The 17,866-nt window shown below is 44.7% G+C and overlaps 1 protein-coding gene across 2 annotated transcripts in view; it reads left to right on the top strand.

Moving 5' to 3' along the window:
• srp68 (signal recognition particle 68) overlaps nucleotides 1–17,866 on the top strand; it is a 78,426-nt gene that overhangs the window by 34,609 nt on the left and 25,951 nt on the right. For both annotated transcript variants that reach the window (XM_068057864.1, XM_068057863.1), the window contains exon 8: nucleotides 713–853. In XM_068057864.1, coding sequence (XP_067913965.1) covers nucleotides 713–853 — 141 coding nt within the window. The remainder of the gene's footprint in view (nucleotides 1–712; nucleotides 854–17,866) is intronic.

Raw genomic sequence — 17,866 nt, forward strand, 5'->3', positions numbered from 1 at the left:
TATACTTCCCACCTGTATTAGATCTTCCAAAATGCATGACCTCACATTTGTCCGGATTAAACTCCATCTGCCATTTCTCCGCCCAAGTCTCCAACCGATCTATATCCTGCTGTATCCTCTGACAATCCTCATCACTATCCGCAACTCCACCAACCTTTGTGTCGTCTGCAAACTTACTAATCAGACCAGCTACATTTTCCTCCAAATCATTTATATATACTACAAAGAGCAAAGGTCCCAGCACTGATCCCTGCGGAACACCACTAGTCACAGCCCTCCATTAAGAAAAGCACCCTTCCACTGCTACCCTCTGTCTTCTATGACAGAGCCAGTTCTGTATCCATCTTGCCAGCTCACCTCTGATCCTGTGTGACTTCACCTTTTGTACCAGTCTGCCATGAGGGACCCTGCTTATCAACCTCCTGGATTAGTGCTGCTGAGTCCCTGGTTTCCAACATCCTTTGGTTATAGATGGGCCCTCCCACAGGTCGGTGGTCACAAATCATTGAGCCATTGAAGTTTACAGTACAGAAAGAGGAAACTCAGCCCACCATGTCTGTGCTGACTCTTTATCAGTGGGGCCACTTGCCTTTCACAGTGACTCGCTGTTTGCTTCAAATATTAGTGAAGATTTGGTGCGATCTGTTGGTAAAAGAATTTGTTTTTTGAGCCTTTACTCATTTTGTCTTTAATTCGTTTGCAATTCCCAAAGACTCTGCTAACGCAGACCAGAGCAAAGCATGCTGCCACTATGAGCGAAGTGAAGTGGAGGGGACGGGTCATCCCAGTGAAAATCGATAAAGTGCGGATCTTCCTTCTTGGACTGGCTGACAATGAAGCAGCAATTGCACAGGTATGGCTTCTGAGGAGAAAATTGATTACAGAGATGTGCTAGCAGCATAAAGAGGGACAGGTGGAGAACATACAATTAGATTGACAGTCGATCCTGACAACCCCAGCCCCATTTGTCATCTCAGATGGGTGTAAAAGATCCCATGGTATTGTTTTAAAGAATTGCAATGGAGTTCTCCGCTGTGTTATGGCGAATATTTAGCCCTCAACCTGCATCACTTTTTTTTAAAAACTGATCGTTATCCCATTGCTGTTTATGGGAGGTTGCTCCATGCAAATTGGCTGCTGCGTTTCCTACATTACAACAAAAACAACTTATAGTGCCATTAATGTGATAAAATGTCCCAAGGCACTTTACAGGAACATTGTAAAACAAAGTATGACACTGAGCCACAAAAGGAGATATTAGGTCAGGTGACCAAAAGCTTGGTTAAAGAGGTAGGTTTTGAGGAAAGCAGGGTGGAGAGGCACAAGAGTGTAGGAAGGGAATTCTAGAGCTTGGGGCCTAGGCAACTGGAAATGTGGTGCACAAGAGGCCAGAATTAGAGGAGCATAGATATCTGGCAGGGTTGTGGGGCTGGAGGAGATTACAGAGATAGGAAGGGGCGAAACCGTGGGGCAATTTGAAAACAAGGATGAGAATTTTAACGGCAAAATGGTGCTTGACTGGAAGCCAATGTAGGTCAGCAAGCACTGGGGTGATAGGGGTACAAGACTTGGTGCGCGTTAAGACACAGGCAGCAGAGTTTTGGATGACCTCATGTTTACAGAGTAGAATGTGGGAGACCAACCAAGAGTGCGTTGGAATACTCCAGTCTAGAGGTAACTAAGGCATGAATGAGGGTTTCAGCAGCAGATGAGCTGAGACGGGCAAAGTCGGGCAATGTTACAGAGGTACAACAGTGACTACACTTCAGAAGTACTTCATTGGCTATGAAGAGCTTGGAACAGCCTGAGGTTGTGCAAGGGGCTATAGAAATGCAAGTTACCAAATACTGTAGTGTAGTGGATATGTCACTGGACTCGTGGCCCAGTAATCCACATGTGAGTTCAGATCCCTGACACTCCCGTCCCTCCGCCATGACCGTTTGAGAACCTGAATTAATATAATAAAATCTGGAAATAGAAAGCTGGTATCAGTCAAATTGACCATGAAGCTGTCGAATTGTCATAAAAACACAACTAGTTCACTGCATGCTTTAGGGAAGGAAACCTGCTGTCCTTACTCTGTTTGGCTTATGGGTGAAACCGGTCCCACAGCAATGTGTTTGACTCTCAACTGCCCTCTGAAGTGGCCTAGCAACCCTCTGAATGGACACTAAATGTTGGTCTTGTCAATGAAGTACACAGCCCCAGAATTAGTTTTAAAAATCTTGCTTTCCATTCACCTTCCCCCACTTTAATCTCTGCCATAATTTTTTCAAAGGAGCAACAGTTCCACTGAAGTTTGAGCAAATTGTAAATTTAATTGTGAAAAATGTCACTGTAATTTTATTCAGAAGTGCCTTTCTGGGTGTCCAAGTTTTACTTCTGCAGTGGAGACTTTTTAAATTCACATTCTGATTGTTTTGTAGGATTAGTTGCTGGAATGTGCAGTCCTTTTTCCTGTCAGTGGAAGATGCTGTTGATCCTTTAACACCCACTCAGGCCTATCGTACAAGACAATGCCAGGATTGAAAAAAGTAGGAGAGAAGAGCAATAGGCAATGCGAAGTTTGGAGTTGTAAAGCATATAAATTGAAATGGGGGGTGTGGGAAGTGGAAAACTGAGAGGGACAAGCTGTTTTGAGGTAATGAATGAAATGAGTTAAGATAGGACATGGTGCAGCATCTTAATTTTAATCTGGAGGAGGAAAAGAAGGTAGGAATATGTATTTGGAATAGAATGCAATTTGGAAAACTTTCATGCTGGCTTAGGCATGGAACCCCATTGCTGCTTCTTCACAGGGTCCATATTAGTGAATTCCCTACCTAACAGCACTGTGGGACTACCATCACCAGTAGAGGTCGCAAAAGAAGACCCACCGCCAGCTTTTCAAGGCAATTAGAGATGGGGAATCGATGTGCCCTTGCCGTGACGCCCACATTCCGAGACCAAATACCTGCTGAAATCAATGTAACCAAGGGGCTGGGATGTGCAACGGATGGGTGATTACAACGACAGGCATGGTACTGAACCTGGTTGTGACCTATAGGTGTCAGTGTGCCCAGTGATTAAATGCCCGTCATTTCAATTGTGTTGTCAATGCCAAAATGAGGCCAAACAATGCTACCAATGGCAGTGCTCAATTGAAACCGGTTTCTATATTATTTTAAAAAGTCAAGAGGGAAAATGCCCTCAAGCCCAGGAGGAGTTGGTATGACTGTATTACCTGACTATGCTGTTTATCTACTTCAAAATGCTGTATGATGTGATGAGGACAAAGGAATGTTGGTTATAAATTAGAATTAGAACATTACAGCGCAGTACAGGCCCTTCGGCCCTCGATGTTGCGCCGACCTGTGAAACCATCTGACCTACACTATTCCATTTTCATCCATATGTCTATCCAATGACCATTTAAATGCCCTTAAAGTTGGCGAGTCTACTACTGTTGCAGGCAGGGCGTTCGACGCACCTACTACTCTGAGTAAAGAAACTACCTCTGACATCTGTCCTATATCTATCACCCCTCAACTTAAAGCTATGTCCCCTCGTGTTTGCCATCACCATCCGAGGAAAAAGACTCTCACTATCCACCCTATCTAACCCTCTGATTATCTTATATGTCTCTATTAAGTCACCTCTCCTCCTTCTCTCCAACGAAAACAACCTCAAGTCCCTCAGCCTTTCCTCGTAAGACCTTCCCTCCATACCAGGCAACATCCTAGTAAATCTCCTCTGCACCCTTTCCATAGCTTCCACATCCTTCCTATAATGCGGTGACCAGAACTGCACGCAATACTCCAGGTGCGGTCTCACCAGAGTTTTGTACAGCTGCAGCATGACCTCGTGGCTCCGAAACTCGATCCCCCTACTAATAAAAGCTAACACACCATATGCCTTCTTAACAGCCCTATTAACCTGGGTAGCAACCTTCAGGGATTTATGCACCTGGACACCAAGATCTCTGCTCATCTACACTACCAAGAATCTTCCCATTAGCCCAGTATTCTGCATTCCTGTTACTCCTTCCGAAGTGAATCACCTCACACTTTTCCGCATTAAACTCCATTTGCCATCTCTCAGCCCAGCTCTGCAGCCTATCTATGTCCCTCTGAACCCTACAACATCCTTTGACACTATCCACAACTCCACCGACCTTAGTGTCATCCGCAAATTTACTAACCCACCCTTCTACACCCTCTTCCAGGTCATTTATAAAAATGACAAACAGCAGTGGCCCCAAAACAGATCCTTGCGGTACACCACTAGTAACTAGTGGTGAACATTTGCCATCAACCACCACCCTCTGTCTTTCAGCTAGCCAATTTCTGATCCAAAGCTCTAAATCACCTTCAACCCCATACTTCCGTATTTTCTGTAATAGCCTACCATGGGGAACCTTATCAGACGCCTTACTGAAATCCATATACACCACATCCACTGCTTTACCCTCATCCACCTGTTTGGTCACCTTCTCGAAAAACTCAATAAGGTTTGTGAGGCACGACCTACCCGTCACAAAACCATGCTGACTATCGATAATTTAAAAGATGATATGGGGATAAGTACCATATTCTGTTTCAAGTATGGTTTTCACCTTCTGTGGGATTGCTTTTCCTGCCGCAAGTGCTAAATCTCACCTTGCTGCTTCATGAGGTCAGCCGCACTCACCAAATGAGAGAAACTGAGGCGTATGTCAACAAATGGCTGTCCATGCCTGAACCACGAAAGATTAGGTTGAACCAGCCACAGAATAAATAGAGTGAAAGAAACCTGTGAATGTCGTGTAATCTCTGGCTTTGAATAATCTCATAAACCTACAAAACTGAAATTTGACCCATCTGTTTATGCTTTCTGGTGACTGCCACCTTTAATTCACTACCTGCTACTGGTTATTCCATTTTGTGGAGTTGTGTTTTATTGACCAGCCTGTTCTAAATGGGAAGTGCAAGGCTGTTCTGGCTCAGTTCTCTCCCAAACTAATCTACATTCCAGCCTTGACTATGCTTCAAAATTGGTTGTCTGTGAAGCACCTTTGGATGTCCTGAGGATGCAAAAGGTGTTATCTAAACACAACTTGTTTCCTTCCAAAGCTCTGCTGACTCTAGCTGTGCCACAACAAAAGAAACTTGCAGTATCTGCTGGTGCCAGCCTTTTCGGCACCTGTTTGGTATCTGACTCTCCACTGCCATTGTCCCATGTGCCGAGGCACCAATATCAGCTGAACTAGGATGAGAAGATGCTGAGTGATGTTTAGGTTCTACCTCACAGGAAAGAAGAGCATTGAAGGATGATTCATCGTTTGGCTGCTTTCAGAGTATTGGAGACTTGGGGGCAGATCACTAGAACTGTAATCCATGCTCCTCAATCAACATCACAAAAACAAATTATCTTGTCATTATTACATTGTTGTTTGTGGGAGCTTGCTGTGCACACATTGGTTGTCACATTCCCTACATTACAACAGTGACTACACTTCAAAAGTACTTCATTGGCTGTAAAGCACTTTGGGACCTCCTGAAGCCATAAAAAGTGCCACATAATGTAAGTTTTTCTTTAATGTGCCAGAATCCAAAATGTAGTTCTCAACACAGAGAAGTATTTATTAACATAGAAGAATAAAATAACTGTAGAGGAACATCATGCTCATGAATCTTCAGTTACCAACCCCATAATGTAAATGGCAGTTGCTGACAGTAACATGAGTATATGTAATAATAAACAGCAAAATCTGTCCCCTGTTTACATTGACCATTCCTATATTTGTTGTTTGTAAGATTCTAGGTTCCTGTGCTTTCTCGGGAGGGTTCCAGTGACTCATTGCAATCCTGCTGACATTCACACGAGGGTGCGGTGCGTTTATGGCACTTATGCTGCACTAATTGAGGTGCATTGCTTGGAAACCCCAGTCTGAATATTCACTGTGGTCAAGTTGAAAAGTGTCTAGAGTGCTATTTTTACATGGGGTATAAGAATGCTGCTGTGGCCCCGAGCAGGTTAATTCTGTGCTATACAGATCTAGCACTAAATGTCACTCTGAAGATCAATCTGTCCCAAATTAAAGATATGGATGAAAGGAATCAAATTCTGACTGCTTACCTTTGGATTAATACTGCAGGAATGACAGTTCTGTGAAGCGCACAGCCTGGAAGCAAATGTGATATCTTCAACTTTACGCTTTCCAGAGCAGAACAGGTCTATCAGCTCAGAACTAGGCATCCATGAGGTGCTGTAGGCCAGCAGCAGAATTGCAGGTTGATAGGTAAATTGGCCATTATAAATTGCCCCTAGTATAGGTAGGTGGTAGGGGAATATAGGGACAGGTGAGGATGTGGTAGAAATATGGGATTAGTGTAGGATTAGTATAAATGGGTGGTTAATGGTCGGCACAGACTCGGTGGGCCGAAGGGCCTGTTTCAGTGCTGTATCTCAAAAAAAAAAAATCTAAATTGTATTTAATCACAATATGTAATCCCATGGCTTGGCATACCCTCCCTCTACCATTACCATCAAACCAGGGGATCAAACCTGATGCAATGAGGAGTGCAGGAGAGCATGCCAGGAGCAGCACCAGGCAAACCTAAAAATGAGGTGCCAACCCAGAGAAGCAACATGTCTACATGCATGCTAAACAGCGGAAGCAGCATGCGATAGAGCTAAGTGATACCACAACCAACTGATTAGATCTAAGCTCTGCAGTCCTGCCACGTCCAGTCGTAAATGGCGGTGCACAAATAAACAACTAAACGGAGGAGGTGGCTGCACAAATATCCCATCCTCAACAATGGGCGAGCTCAGCACATCAGTGCAAAAGCAAGGCTGAAGCATTTGCATCTACCTTCAGCCAGAAGTGCCAAGTGGCCCCCTCCTGAGGTCCCCAGCATCACAGATGCCAATCCAATTCACTCCACATGATATCAAGAAACGGTTAAAGGCACTTGATACTGCAAAGGCTAGGCCCTGATATCATTCCGAGAATGGTACTGAAGACTTGTGCTCCGGAACTAGCCGCACCCCTAGCCAAGCTGTTTCAGTACAGCTTCAACTTTGGCATCTACCTGACAATGTGGAAAATTGCCCAGGTGTGTCCAAGTCCACACAAAGCAGGATAAATCCAATCCAGCCAATTATTGTCCCTTCAGTCTACTCTTGATCATCATCAAAGTGTCAGAAGGTGTCATCAACAGTCCTCTCAAGCAGCACTTAGCAATAACCGGCTCACCAATGCTCAGTTTGGATTCCACCAGTGCCACTCTGCTCCGTACCTGATTACACCCTTGGTCCGAGCATGGACAAAAGAACTGAATTCAAAAGGTGATGTGAGAGTTACTGCCCTTGACATCAAGACAGCATTTGACCGAGTATGGCATCAAGGAGCCCAAGCCAAATGGAAGTCAATGGGAATTGGCGAAAACTCTCCACTGATTGGAGTCTTAACTAGCACAAAGGAAATGTGTGGTTGTTAAAGACTAAACATCTAAGCCCAGGAAATGGATGCAGGAGTTCCTCAGGGTAGTGCACTCTGCCCAACCATCTTTAGCTGCTTCATCAATGTTCTTCCCTCCATCATAAGGTCAGAAGTGGGGATGTTTGATTGCACAGTGTTCAGTACCATTTGCAACTCCACAGATACTGAAGCAGTCAATCCCACATGCAGCAAGACTTGGACAACATTGAGGTTTGGGCTGTTAAGTGACTAGTCACATTCATGCCACGCTATCCCCAGTTCCCTGGCCAATATTTATTCCTTAATCAACATCACTAAAATAGATTATCTGGTCATTATCACATTGCTGTGCGCAAATTGGGTGCCACGTTTCCTACAACAGTGGCTACACTTCAAAAGTACTTCATTGGTTGTAAAGCACCATTAGTCATCCTGTGGTTGTGAAAAGGGCTATTTAAATGCAATTTTTTTTTCTGATTTATAAACAACACCATACAGTAGAAATCCTAAGAGCCTAAGTGAACAAACCAGTGTTGATTAAAACTAAGTTATGTGGACCGATAAGGTATCTGTCCTAAAACCTCTATTTAGATGCCAAATTGTGCCTGATAACACTCCTGTGATGTGCCTCAGGATGTTTTTACTATGTAATAAAGGCAAATTGGTGTTTATATGAAGGAAATTGGCAAAGATGATCTGTTCACCTCTGGTGAAACTTCAAGTATTAGGGGGCACAAGTATGAGGATGGCCTGTGGAACCTTTTTTGAGCCAAACCTAGAGTACATTACTGGAGTAGTCATTGAAACATTCGAGCTATCACCCATTACGAGAAGTTATTGTTGCGATATTCATGTTTGATCCAGCGTTCGCATTCCTTTGTCCTAGTTGTTTTAATAGGAACTATCTTAAAATTTAAAAATAAATTCTCAGGATATGGGCATTGCTGGCAAGCTGGCATTTGTTGCCTATCACTGATTGATTAGCTATGATTGCCCTAGCTATGTCACTTCAGATGGAAATTAAGTTCTAACGAAAGGTCATTGACCTGAATTGTTACCTCTGTTTCTCTCTCCAAAGATCCTGTTTGACCTGCTGAGTATTTCCAATATTTTCTGTTTTTATTTCAGATTTCCTGCATCTGCAGGTTTTGTAAGATTCAAATAGAAAATTAATGTTGTACAGTGACTTTGAAAGAATTTGCATTTATTATAGTGTCTTTCACATCCTCAGGATGCCCCAAAGTGATTCACTACTGGTTTAAAGTGCAGTCACTTGTTTGTAGGCAAATGTGGCAACCGGTTTGTGCACAGCAAAATCCCACAGGCAACAATGAGAGAAATGGTCAATTAATTTGTTTTTTTTTGAGGTGTTGGTTGAAGGATAATTGTTGGCCCACGCACTGGGCGATCTCCCCAGCTGTTTGAGCAAGTGGGCAAATGTTATGTAGCAGCCATCTCCAATATCTGGGTGTCCCCAGTGTAGTGTAGTAACCAGAATTAACCCCAGTGCTTCAGGTGAACCTTCATGGCATATTCCTGCTGTATGTTCCATGCCCCCTTCCCCAGTCTTCTCATTTTGCACATAAAAGCATGAAATGAAATTAGCCCAACTTTCCAATGTATCTCATTTCTGTATTTATTACATTTTTCATGTTTTTTGCATCTTTCTCCTCCGCGCCCCCCACAACTTTGTCGCCCAGTTTTGTATCGTCAGCAAGCTTAAAAAGCTTTGCTTCTGCTTCCAATGTCGTAGAGTCATAGTGTTTTGCAGCACAGAAACAGGCCCTTCCTCACCACTGATCCTGGAAAGACCCCACCTGTGTCCTTATTTCATGTTGATGCAGCTCTGTGTACATCTCAACTTATTTTCCTGGGTTCCAACTGATTTCTGATTTATTTCAGAAGACCTTTCTTTCCCTCCCACTCCTCACCCCCCACCCCGTGCCAAACAGTTCGATAAATTGAAATATGGCATCCCACGTGTTCTCCTTGTCCATCAGGTCTGTTATTTCATTGTGGAAGCCCAATGAATTAATCAGGCATGATGAATCTTGATCATAAAACCTGATGGATTCTGACACTAGTCCATTTGCTTAATTATTTCCAAGGTGATCTCTAATATATTACATGCAACAGAAGTTGGGCTCACCTTTACTTTCCAAGTACATTTTTCACTTTTTTTATAAATTGGTGCTACATTTGCCCTTATCCAGCACTCAGACACCATTCCTGGTTCCATTGATTCCCAAAATTTATCCATAAGGAATGATTTATTTATTTAATTATTTCTTTAAAATTATCTACCCAATTCTGCAGTCTAACTGAAGTTTCCCTTCATGAAGGCAAACATGGGTCTTTTACGATAATCTGTAATAGAGTCATAGAGTTATACAGCACAGAAACAGGCCCTTCGGACCATCGTGTCTGTGCCGGCCATCAAGCACCTATCTATTCTCATCCCCTTTTCCAGCACTTGGCCTGTAGCCTTGAAACGCCGTAGCATACAAGTGTTCATCAAAATACTTAAATGTTGTGAGTGTTCCTGCCTCTACCACCGCTTCAAGTAGTGTGTTCCAGATTCCAACCGCCACCTCTGGGTGAAAAAACATTTCCTCAAAACCCCTCTAAACCTCATGCCCCTTACTTTAAATCTACGCCCCCTGGTTATTGACCCCTCCGCTAAGGGAAAAAGTTACTTCCTATCTATCCTATCAATGCCCCTCATAATTTTGTATACCTCAATCCGGTCTCCCCTCAGCCTTCTCTGCTCTAAGGAAAACAACTCTAGCCTATCCAGTCTCTCTTCATGGCTGAAATGCTCCAGCCCAGGCAACATCCTGGTGAATCTCCTCTGCACCCTCTCCAGTGCAATCACCTCCTTCCTATAGTGCGGTGACAAGACTGTACCCTGTACTCCAGTTGTGGCCTAACCAGCGTTTTGTACAGCTCCATCATTACCTCCCTGCTCTTGTATTCTATGCCTTGGCTAATAAAAGCAAATATCCCATATGCCTTCCTAACCACCTTCTCTACCTGTGCTGCTGCCTTCAGTGATCTGTGGGCAAGTACACCAAGGTCCCTCTGACCCTCTGTACTTCCTAGGGTCCTACCATCCATTGTATATTTCCTTGCCTTGTTAATCCTCCTAGAATGCATCACCTCACACTTCTCAGGATTAAATTCCATTTGCCACTGCTCCATCCATCTTACCAGCCCATCTATATCATCCTGTAATCGAAGGCTTTCCTCTTCACTATTTACAACACCACCAATTTTTGTCATCTGCGAACTTACTGATCATACCTTCTATATTCATGATTAAATCATTAATGTACACTACAAACAGCAAGGGCTCCAGCACCGATCCCTGTGGTACACCACTGGTCACAGGCTTCCACTCGCAAAAACAACCCTCGACCATCACCTTCTGCCACTAAGCCAATTTTGGATCCAAATTGCCCTGGATCCCATGGGCTCTTCTTAACCAATCTCCCATGCAGGACCTTATCAAAAGCCTTACTGAAGTCCATGTAGACTACATCAACCGCCTTACCCTCATCTACACATCTAGTCACCTCCTCACAAAATTCGATCACGTTTGTTAGACACGATCTCCCCCTGACAAAGCCATGCTGATGATCCGTAATTAATCCCTGCCTCTCCAAGGGAGATTAATCCTGTCTTTCAGAATTTTTTCCAATAGTTTCCCAACCACTGATGTTAGACTCACCGGCCTATAATTACCTGGTTTATCCTGCTACCCTTCTTGAATAATGGTACCGCATTCGCTGTCCTCCAGTACTCTGGTACCTCTCCTGTGGCCAGAGAGGATTTGAAAATTTGTGTCAGTGCCCCTACTATCTCCTCCCTTGCCTCACATAGCAGCCTGGGCTACATCTCATCTGGGCCTGGGGATTTATCCACTTTTAAGCCCGTTAAAACCGCTTATACTTCCTCCCTTTCAATGCTAATTTGTTCAAGTATATCGCAATCCCCCTTCCTGATCTCTACACCTACGTCGTGCTTCTCCATAGTGAACACAGATGTAAAGTAATCATTTAAAACCTCACCCAGGTCCTGTAGCTCCTCACACAGATCGCCACTGATGGACTCTACTCTTTCCCTAGTTAGAACATAGAACATTACAGCGCAGTACAGGCCCTTCAGCCCTCGATGTTGCGCCGACCTGTGAAACCATCTGACCTACACTATTCCATTTTCATCCATATGTCTATCCAATGACCACTTAAATGCCCTTAAAGTTGGCGAGTCTACTACTGTTGCAGGCAGGGCATTCCACGCCCCTACTACTCTCTCTGTAAAGAAACTACCTCTGACATCTGTCCTATATCTATCACCCCTCAACTTAAAGCTATGTCCCCTCGTGTTTGCCATCACCATCCGAGGAAAAAGACTCTCACTATCCACCCTGTCCAACCCTCTGATTATCTTATATGTCTCTATTAAAAAGTCACCCCTTCCCCTCCTCCTCTCTAACGAAAACAACCTCAAGTCCCTCAGCCTTTCCTCGTAAGACCTTCCCTCCATACCAGGCAACATCCTAGTAAATCTCCTCTGCACCTTTTCCAAAGCTTCCACATCCTTCCTATAATGCGGTGACCAGAACTGCACGCAATACTCCAGGTGCGGCCGCACCAGAGTTCTGTACAGCTGCAGCATGACCTCATGGCTCCTAAACTCGATCCCCCTACTAATAAAAGCTAACACACCATATGCCTTCTTAACAGCTCTATTAACCTGGGTGGCAACTTTCAGGGATTTATGTACCTGGACACCAAGATCTCTGCTCATCTACACTACCAAGAATCTTCCCATTAGCCAAGTATTCTGCATTCCTGTTACTCCTTCCAAAGTGAATCACCTCACACTTTTCCGCATTAAACTCCATTTGCCATCTCTCAGCCCAGCTCTGCAGCCTATCTATGTCCCTCTGTAACCTACAACATCCTTCGGCACTATCCACAACTCCACCGACCTTAGTGTCATCCGCAAATTTACTAACCCACCCTTCTACACCCTCATCCAGGTCATTTATAAAAATGACAAACAGCAGTGGCCCCAAAACAGATCCTTGCGGTACACCACTAGAAACTATACTCCAGGATGAACATTTACCATCAACCACCACCCTCTGTCGTCTTTCAGCTAGCCAACTTCTGATCCAAAGCACTAATTCACCTTCAATCCCATACTTCTGTATTTTCTGCAATAGCCTACCGTGGGGAACTTTATCAAACGCCTTACTGAAATCCATATAGACCACATCCACGGCTTTAGCCTCATCCACCTGTTTGGTCACCTTGTCAAAAAGCTCAATAAGGTTTGTGAGGCACGACCTACCCTTCACAAAACCGTGCTGACTATCGCTAATGAACTTATTCTTTTCAAGATGATTATAAATCCTATCTCTTATAACCTTTTCCAACATTTTACCCACAATCGAAGTAAGGCTCACAGGTCTATAATTACCAGGGCTGTCTCTACTCCCCTTCTTGAACAAGGGGACAACATTTGCTATCCTCCAGTCTTCCGGCACTATTCCTGTCGACAATGACGACATAAAAATCAAGGACAAAGGCTCTGCAATCTCCTCCCTGGCTTCCCAGAGAATCCTAGGATAAATCCCATCTGGCCCAGGGGACTTATCTATTTTCACACTTTCCAAAATTGCTAACACCTCCTCCTTGTGAACCTCAATCCCATCTAGCCTAGTAGTCTGTATCTCCGTATTCTCCTCGACAACATTTTCTTTCTCCACTGTAAATACTGACGAAAAATATTCATTTAACACTTCTGATGTTATCCTAATGTTGATCAATATTTACTGTACAGGGTGGCAGGTGGGGGGGTAATCACTTCCTTTTGTTTGAGCTCAAGCTGAACTAAAATAACCAACACCCTTCAGGCAGGTTCTCAACCAGTGCAACAGGCTAGTCAGCATTCAGTTGCAAACTTAACACTCCTTCTTTGGGTTGGGCACTTGGCTGCTTACAAACCTGCTGAACTGTACCAGCAGATTATCGCAATAGCCCTTACACCTAACAATCAGTGGCCGTCTTTATGACAGATATTAAATGAGTGGTGAAAGTATTGTTATCAAGACGGTGTTTTATTGTGTAGTATGTAGCACCCTCCTTGGGATTCATTGCTGGTAATGGTCTAATAATTGAACAGGGGGATTATATGATTCCATGCGCTTTGGGGTCCTTTGCCTTGCTGAGTGGCTCCACTGTATAATTATAATGGTCCTTTGCTCAAAACTGTAGATTTTGCTTCTGTTGCTAAATTGGTTTTGTGTTTGGAGATGACAGCCGGAAACAATTGAGAATCTGCTGTGGAGGCATTAACCATATGGGATACATCGACAGTGATTTGCACATCTAGGACCTTTTATAATGTCTCAAAAACATGCTTCACAGAAGTGAAAATAACAGAACATCAAGCAATGATGGGAGAAGAGTGAGGGATGACCCAAAGTTAAGATTGAAGAGCTAGGCTTCAAGAAGCCTTTTCGAAGGAGATAAGCAAGGGTTTAGGGAGAGTGTTGAAGCATAGGGCTGAGATAACTGGAGCAGAGGAGGAATGGAAAGGAGGCCAAAATTGGAAGAGTATAGGGCATGTACTGGCTGAAGGAGCATGCAGAGATAGGAGATGATAAACTTGTAAATTAAGGTAAAGAATTTGAAGCCAATGCTTTGGCTATGAGATCCTGTGAAGATTGGCAAGGACTGGGGAGTGAGACTTTGTCCTGCAAGATAGTATTTGGGTGGGAGAGTTTTGAGTATGTGTAATTTGTGAAGGGCCTGATGAGAGAGTGCCAGTGACAGAATCACTAAGCAATGGGCAAAGATGGGATAATTGAGTGAGTAGTTGTTTGATCCCTAAAAGTGGATCTAATCGAAGTACTGAGCATAAATGAGGGCCAAGGTGATCGAAAGGAAGCCGCAGAATGATATAAGTCAGGGAGGGGAAGGGCAAGGAGGCAGCTGAGCAGATTAAGAAAGACTTGCGTTTATGTAGTGCTTTTAAATACCCAAAGAGCTTTACAGCCAATGAATTACTTTTGAAGTCTGGTTATTGTTGCAGGAAAACATGACAGTTGCTGCAAAGGCTCCACAAACAGCAATGCGATAAATAATCAGATTCTCTTTTTAGGTGATGGTTGAGGGATCAGTATTGCCGGGACACCTTGGAGAATTTCCCCGCTGTCCTTCAAAATAGTGCCATGGGATCTTGTATGTCTTGAGAGGGCATACAGGGCCTCAGTTTAATGTCTCATCTGAAAGGCAGCACCTCTAACGGGGCAAATTTGAGATTGATGGCTGGATTTATTTCTTTGTGATCACACTGTTGTACAATTAGGAATAGGCTGCCAGAGCAGATAAATGCTGTAAGAGGACAATGGAAGAGTTGGCAGCATTGGAGGATGGGATGAGTTGAACTGAAGTGCTTTTGTCTGAACTTAATTTTTTTTTATTCATTCATGGGATGTAGACGTCGCTGGCTAGGCCAGCATTTATTGCCCATCCCTAATTGCCCCTGAGAAGGTGGTGGTGAGCTGCCTTCTTGAACTGCTGCAGTCCATGTGAGGTACTGTTAGGAAGGGAGTTCCGGGATTTTGACCCAGCGACAGTGAAGGAACGGCGATACCGTTCCAAGTCAAGATGGTGTGTGACTTGGAGGGGAACTTGCAGTGGTGGTGTTCCCATGCATCTGCTGCCCTTGTCCTTCTAGTTGGTAGAGGTCATGGGTTTGGAAGGTGCTGTCTAAAGAAATTTGATGCTTTGCTGCAGTGCATCTTGTAGGTGGTACACATTGCTACCACTGTGCATCGGTAGTGGAGGGAGTGAATGGCACCCCATCCACAAACAATCAAGCAGGCTGCTTTGTCCTGGATGGTGTCGAGCTTCTTGAGTGTTGTTGCAACTGCACCCATCCAGACAAGTGGAGAGTATTCCATCACACTCCTGACTTGTGCCTTGTAGATGGTGGACAGGCTTTGGAGAGTCAGGAGGTGAGTTGCTCACCGCAGGATTCCTAGCCTCTGACCTGCTCTTGTAGCCACGGAATTTATATGGCTACTCCAGTTCAGTTTCTGGTCAAGAATGTTACTTGCCACTTATCAGCCCAAGAATGGATGTTGGCCAGATCTTGGTTCATTTCTACACTGACTGCTTCAGTATCTGAGGAGTCTCGAATGGTGCTGAACATTGTGCAATCATCAGCAAACATCCCCACTTCTGACTTTATGATTGAAGGAAGGTCGTTGATGAAGCAACTGAAGCTGGTTGGGCCTAGGACGCTACCCTGAGGAACTCCTGCAATGATGTCCTAGGATTGAGATGATTAACCTCCAACAACCACAACTGTCTTCTTTTGCACTAGGTAGGCCTCCAACCAACGAAGTGTTTTCCCCCTGATTCCCATTGACTTCAGTTTTGCTCGGGCTCCTTGATGCCATACACCGTCAGATGCTGCCTTGATGTCAAGGGCAGTCACGCTCACCTCACCTCTTGAGTTCAGCTGTTTTGTCCATGTTTGAACCAAGGCTGTAATGAGATCAGGAGCTGAGTGTCCCTGGAGGAACCCAAACTGAGTGTCGCTGAGAAGGTTATTGCTAAGCAAGTGCCACTTGATAGCACTGTCGATGACACCTTCCATCACTTTACTGATGATTGAGAGTGGACTTGTCCTGCTTTTTGTGGACAGGACATATCTGGGCAATATTCCACATTGCCGGGCAGATGCCAATGTTGTAACTACTGGACCAGCTTGTCTGGGGGCGTGACAAGTTCTGGAGCACAGGTCTTCAGTACTGTTGCAGGAATATTGTCTGGGGCCCATAGCTTCTGCAGTATCCAGTGCCTTCAGTAATTTTTTGATATCATGCGGAGTGAATCGAATTGACTCAAATCTGGCATCTGTGATGCTGGGGACTTCAGGAGGAGGTCGAGATGGATCATCAACTTGGCAATTCTGGCTGAAGATTGTTGCAAATGCGTCAACCTTATCTTTTGCACTGATGTGCTGGGCTCCCCCATCATTTGAGGATGGGGATATTTGTGGAGCCACTTCCTCCAGTTAGTTGTTTAATTGTCCACTACCATTCACGGCTGAATGTGACAGGACTGCAGAACTTAGATCTAATCGTTCGGTTATGAGATTGCTCAGCTCTGTCTATCGCATGCTGCTTACGGTGTTTGGCACGCAAGTAGTCCTGTGTTGTAATTTCACCAGGTTGACGCCTCATTTTGAGGTATGCCTGGTGCTGCTCCTGGTATGCCCTCCTGCACTCTTCATTGAACCAGGTTTGGCCTCCTGGCTTGGTAACGGTAGAGTGGGGAATATGCTGAGCCATGAGGTTATAGATTGTGGTTGAGTACAATTCTGTTGCTGTTGGCCCACTACGCCTCATGGATGCCCAGTTTTACATTGCTGGATCTGTTCGAAATCTGTCCCACACAACACTATGGAGAGTATCTTCAATGTGAAGACGGGACTTTGTCTCCACAAGGACTGTGCAGTGGTCACTCCTACCAGTACTGTCATGAACAGATGCATCTGTGGCAGGCAGATTGGTGAGGACGAGGTCAAGTATGTTTTTCCCTCTTGTTGGTTCCCTCACCACCTACCGCATACCCAGTCTCGCATCTATGTCATTTAGGACTCGGCCAGCTCGGTAAGTAGTGATGCTACTGAGCCACTCTTGGTGATAGACGTTGAAGTCCCCCACCTAGAGTACATTCTGCGCCCTTGCCACCCTCAGTGCTTCCTCCAAATGCTGTTCAACATGGTGGAATACTGATTCATCAGCAGAGAGAGGGCGGTTGGTGGTAATCAGCAGGAGGTTTCCTTGCCCATGTTTGATCTGATGACATGAGACTTCATGGGGTCCAGAATCGATGTTAAGGACTCCCAGGGCAGCCCCCTCCCGACTGTATACCACTGTGCCATCACCTCTGCTGGATCTGTCCTGCTGGTGGGACAGGACATGCCCGGGGATGCTGATGGCGGTGTCTGGGACATTGTCTGTAAGGTATGATTTCGTGAGTATGACTATGTCAGGCTGTTGCTTGACTAGTCTGTGGGACAACTCTCCCAACTTTGGCACAAGCCCCCAGATGTTAGTAAGGAGGACTTTGCAGGGTCAACAGGGTTGGGTTTGCCTTTGTCGTTTCCGGTGCCTAGATCGATGTCGGGTGGTCCGTCCAGTTTCATTCTGTTTTATTGACTTCGTAGCGGTTAGATACAACTGAGTGGCTTGCTAGGCCATTTCAGAGGGCATTGCTGTGGGTCTGGAGTCACATGTAGGCCAGACCAGGTAAGGACGGCAGATTTCCCTCCCTAAAGGACATTAATGAACCAGATGGGTTTTTACAACAATCGACAATGGTTTCATGG

This window comes from Heterodontus francisci, chromosome 26 (genome assembly GCF_036365525.1).
Source record: "Heterodontus francisci isolate sHetFra1 chromosome 26, sHetFra1.hap1, whole genome shotgun sequence".
Lineage (NCBI taxonomy): Eukaryota > Metazoa > Chordata > Chondrichthyes > Heterodontiformes > Heterodontidae > Heterodontus > Heterodontus francisci.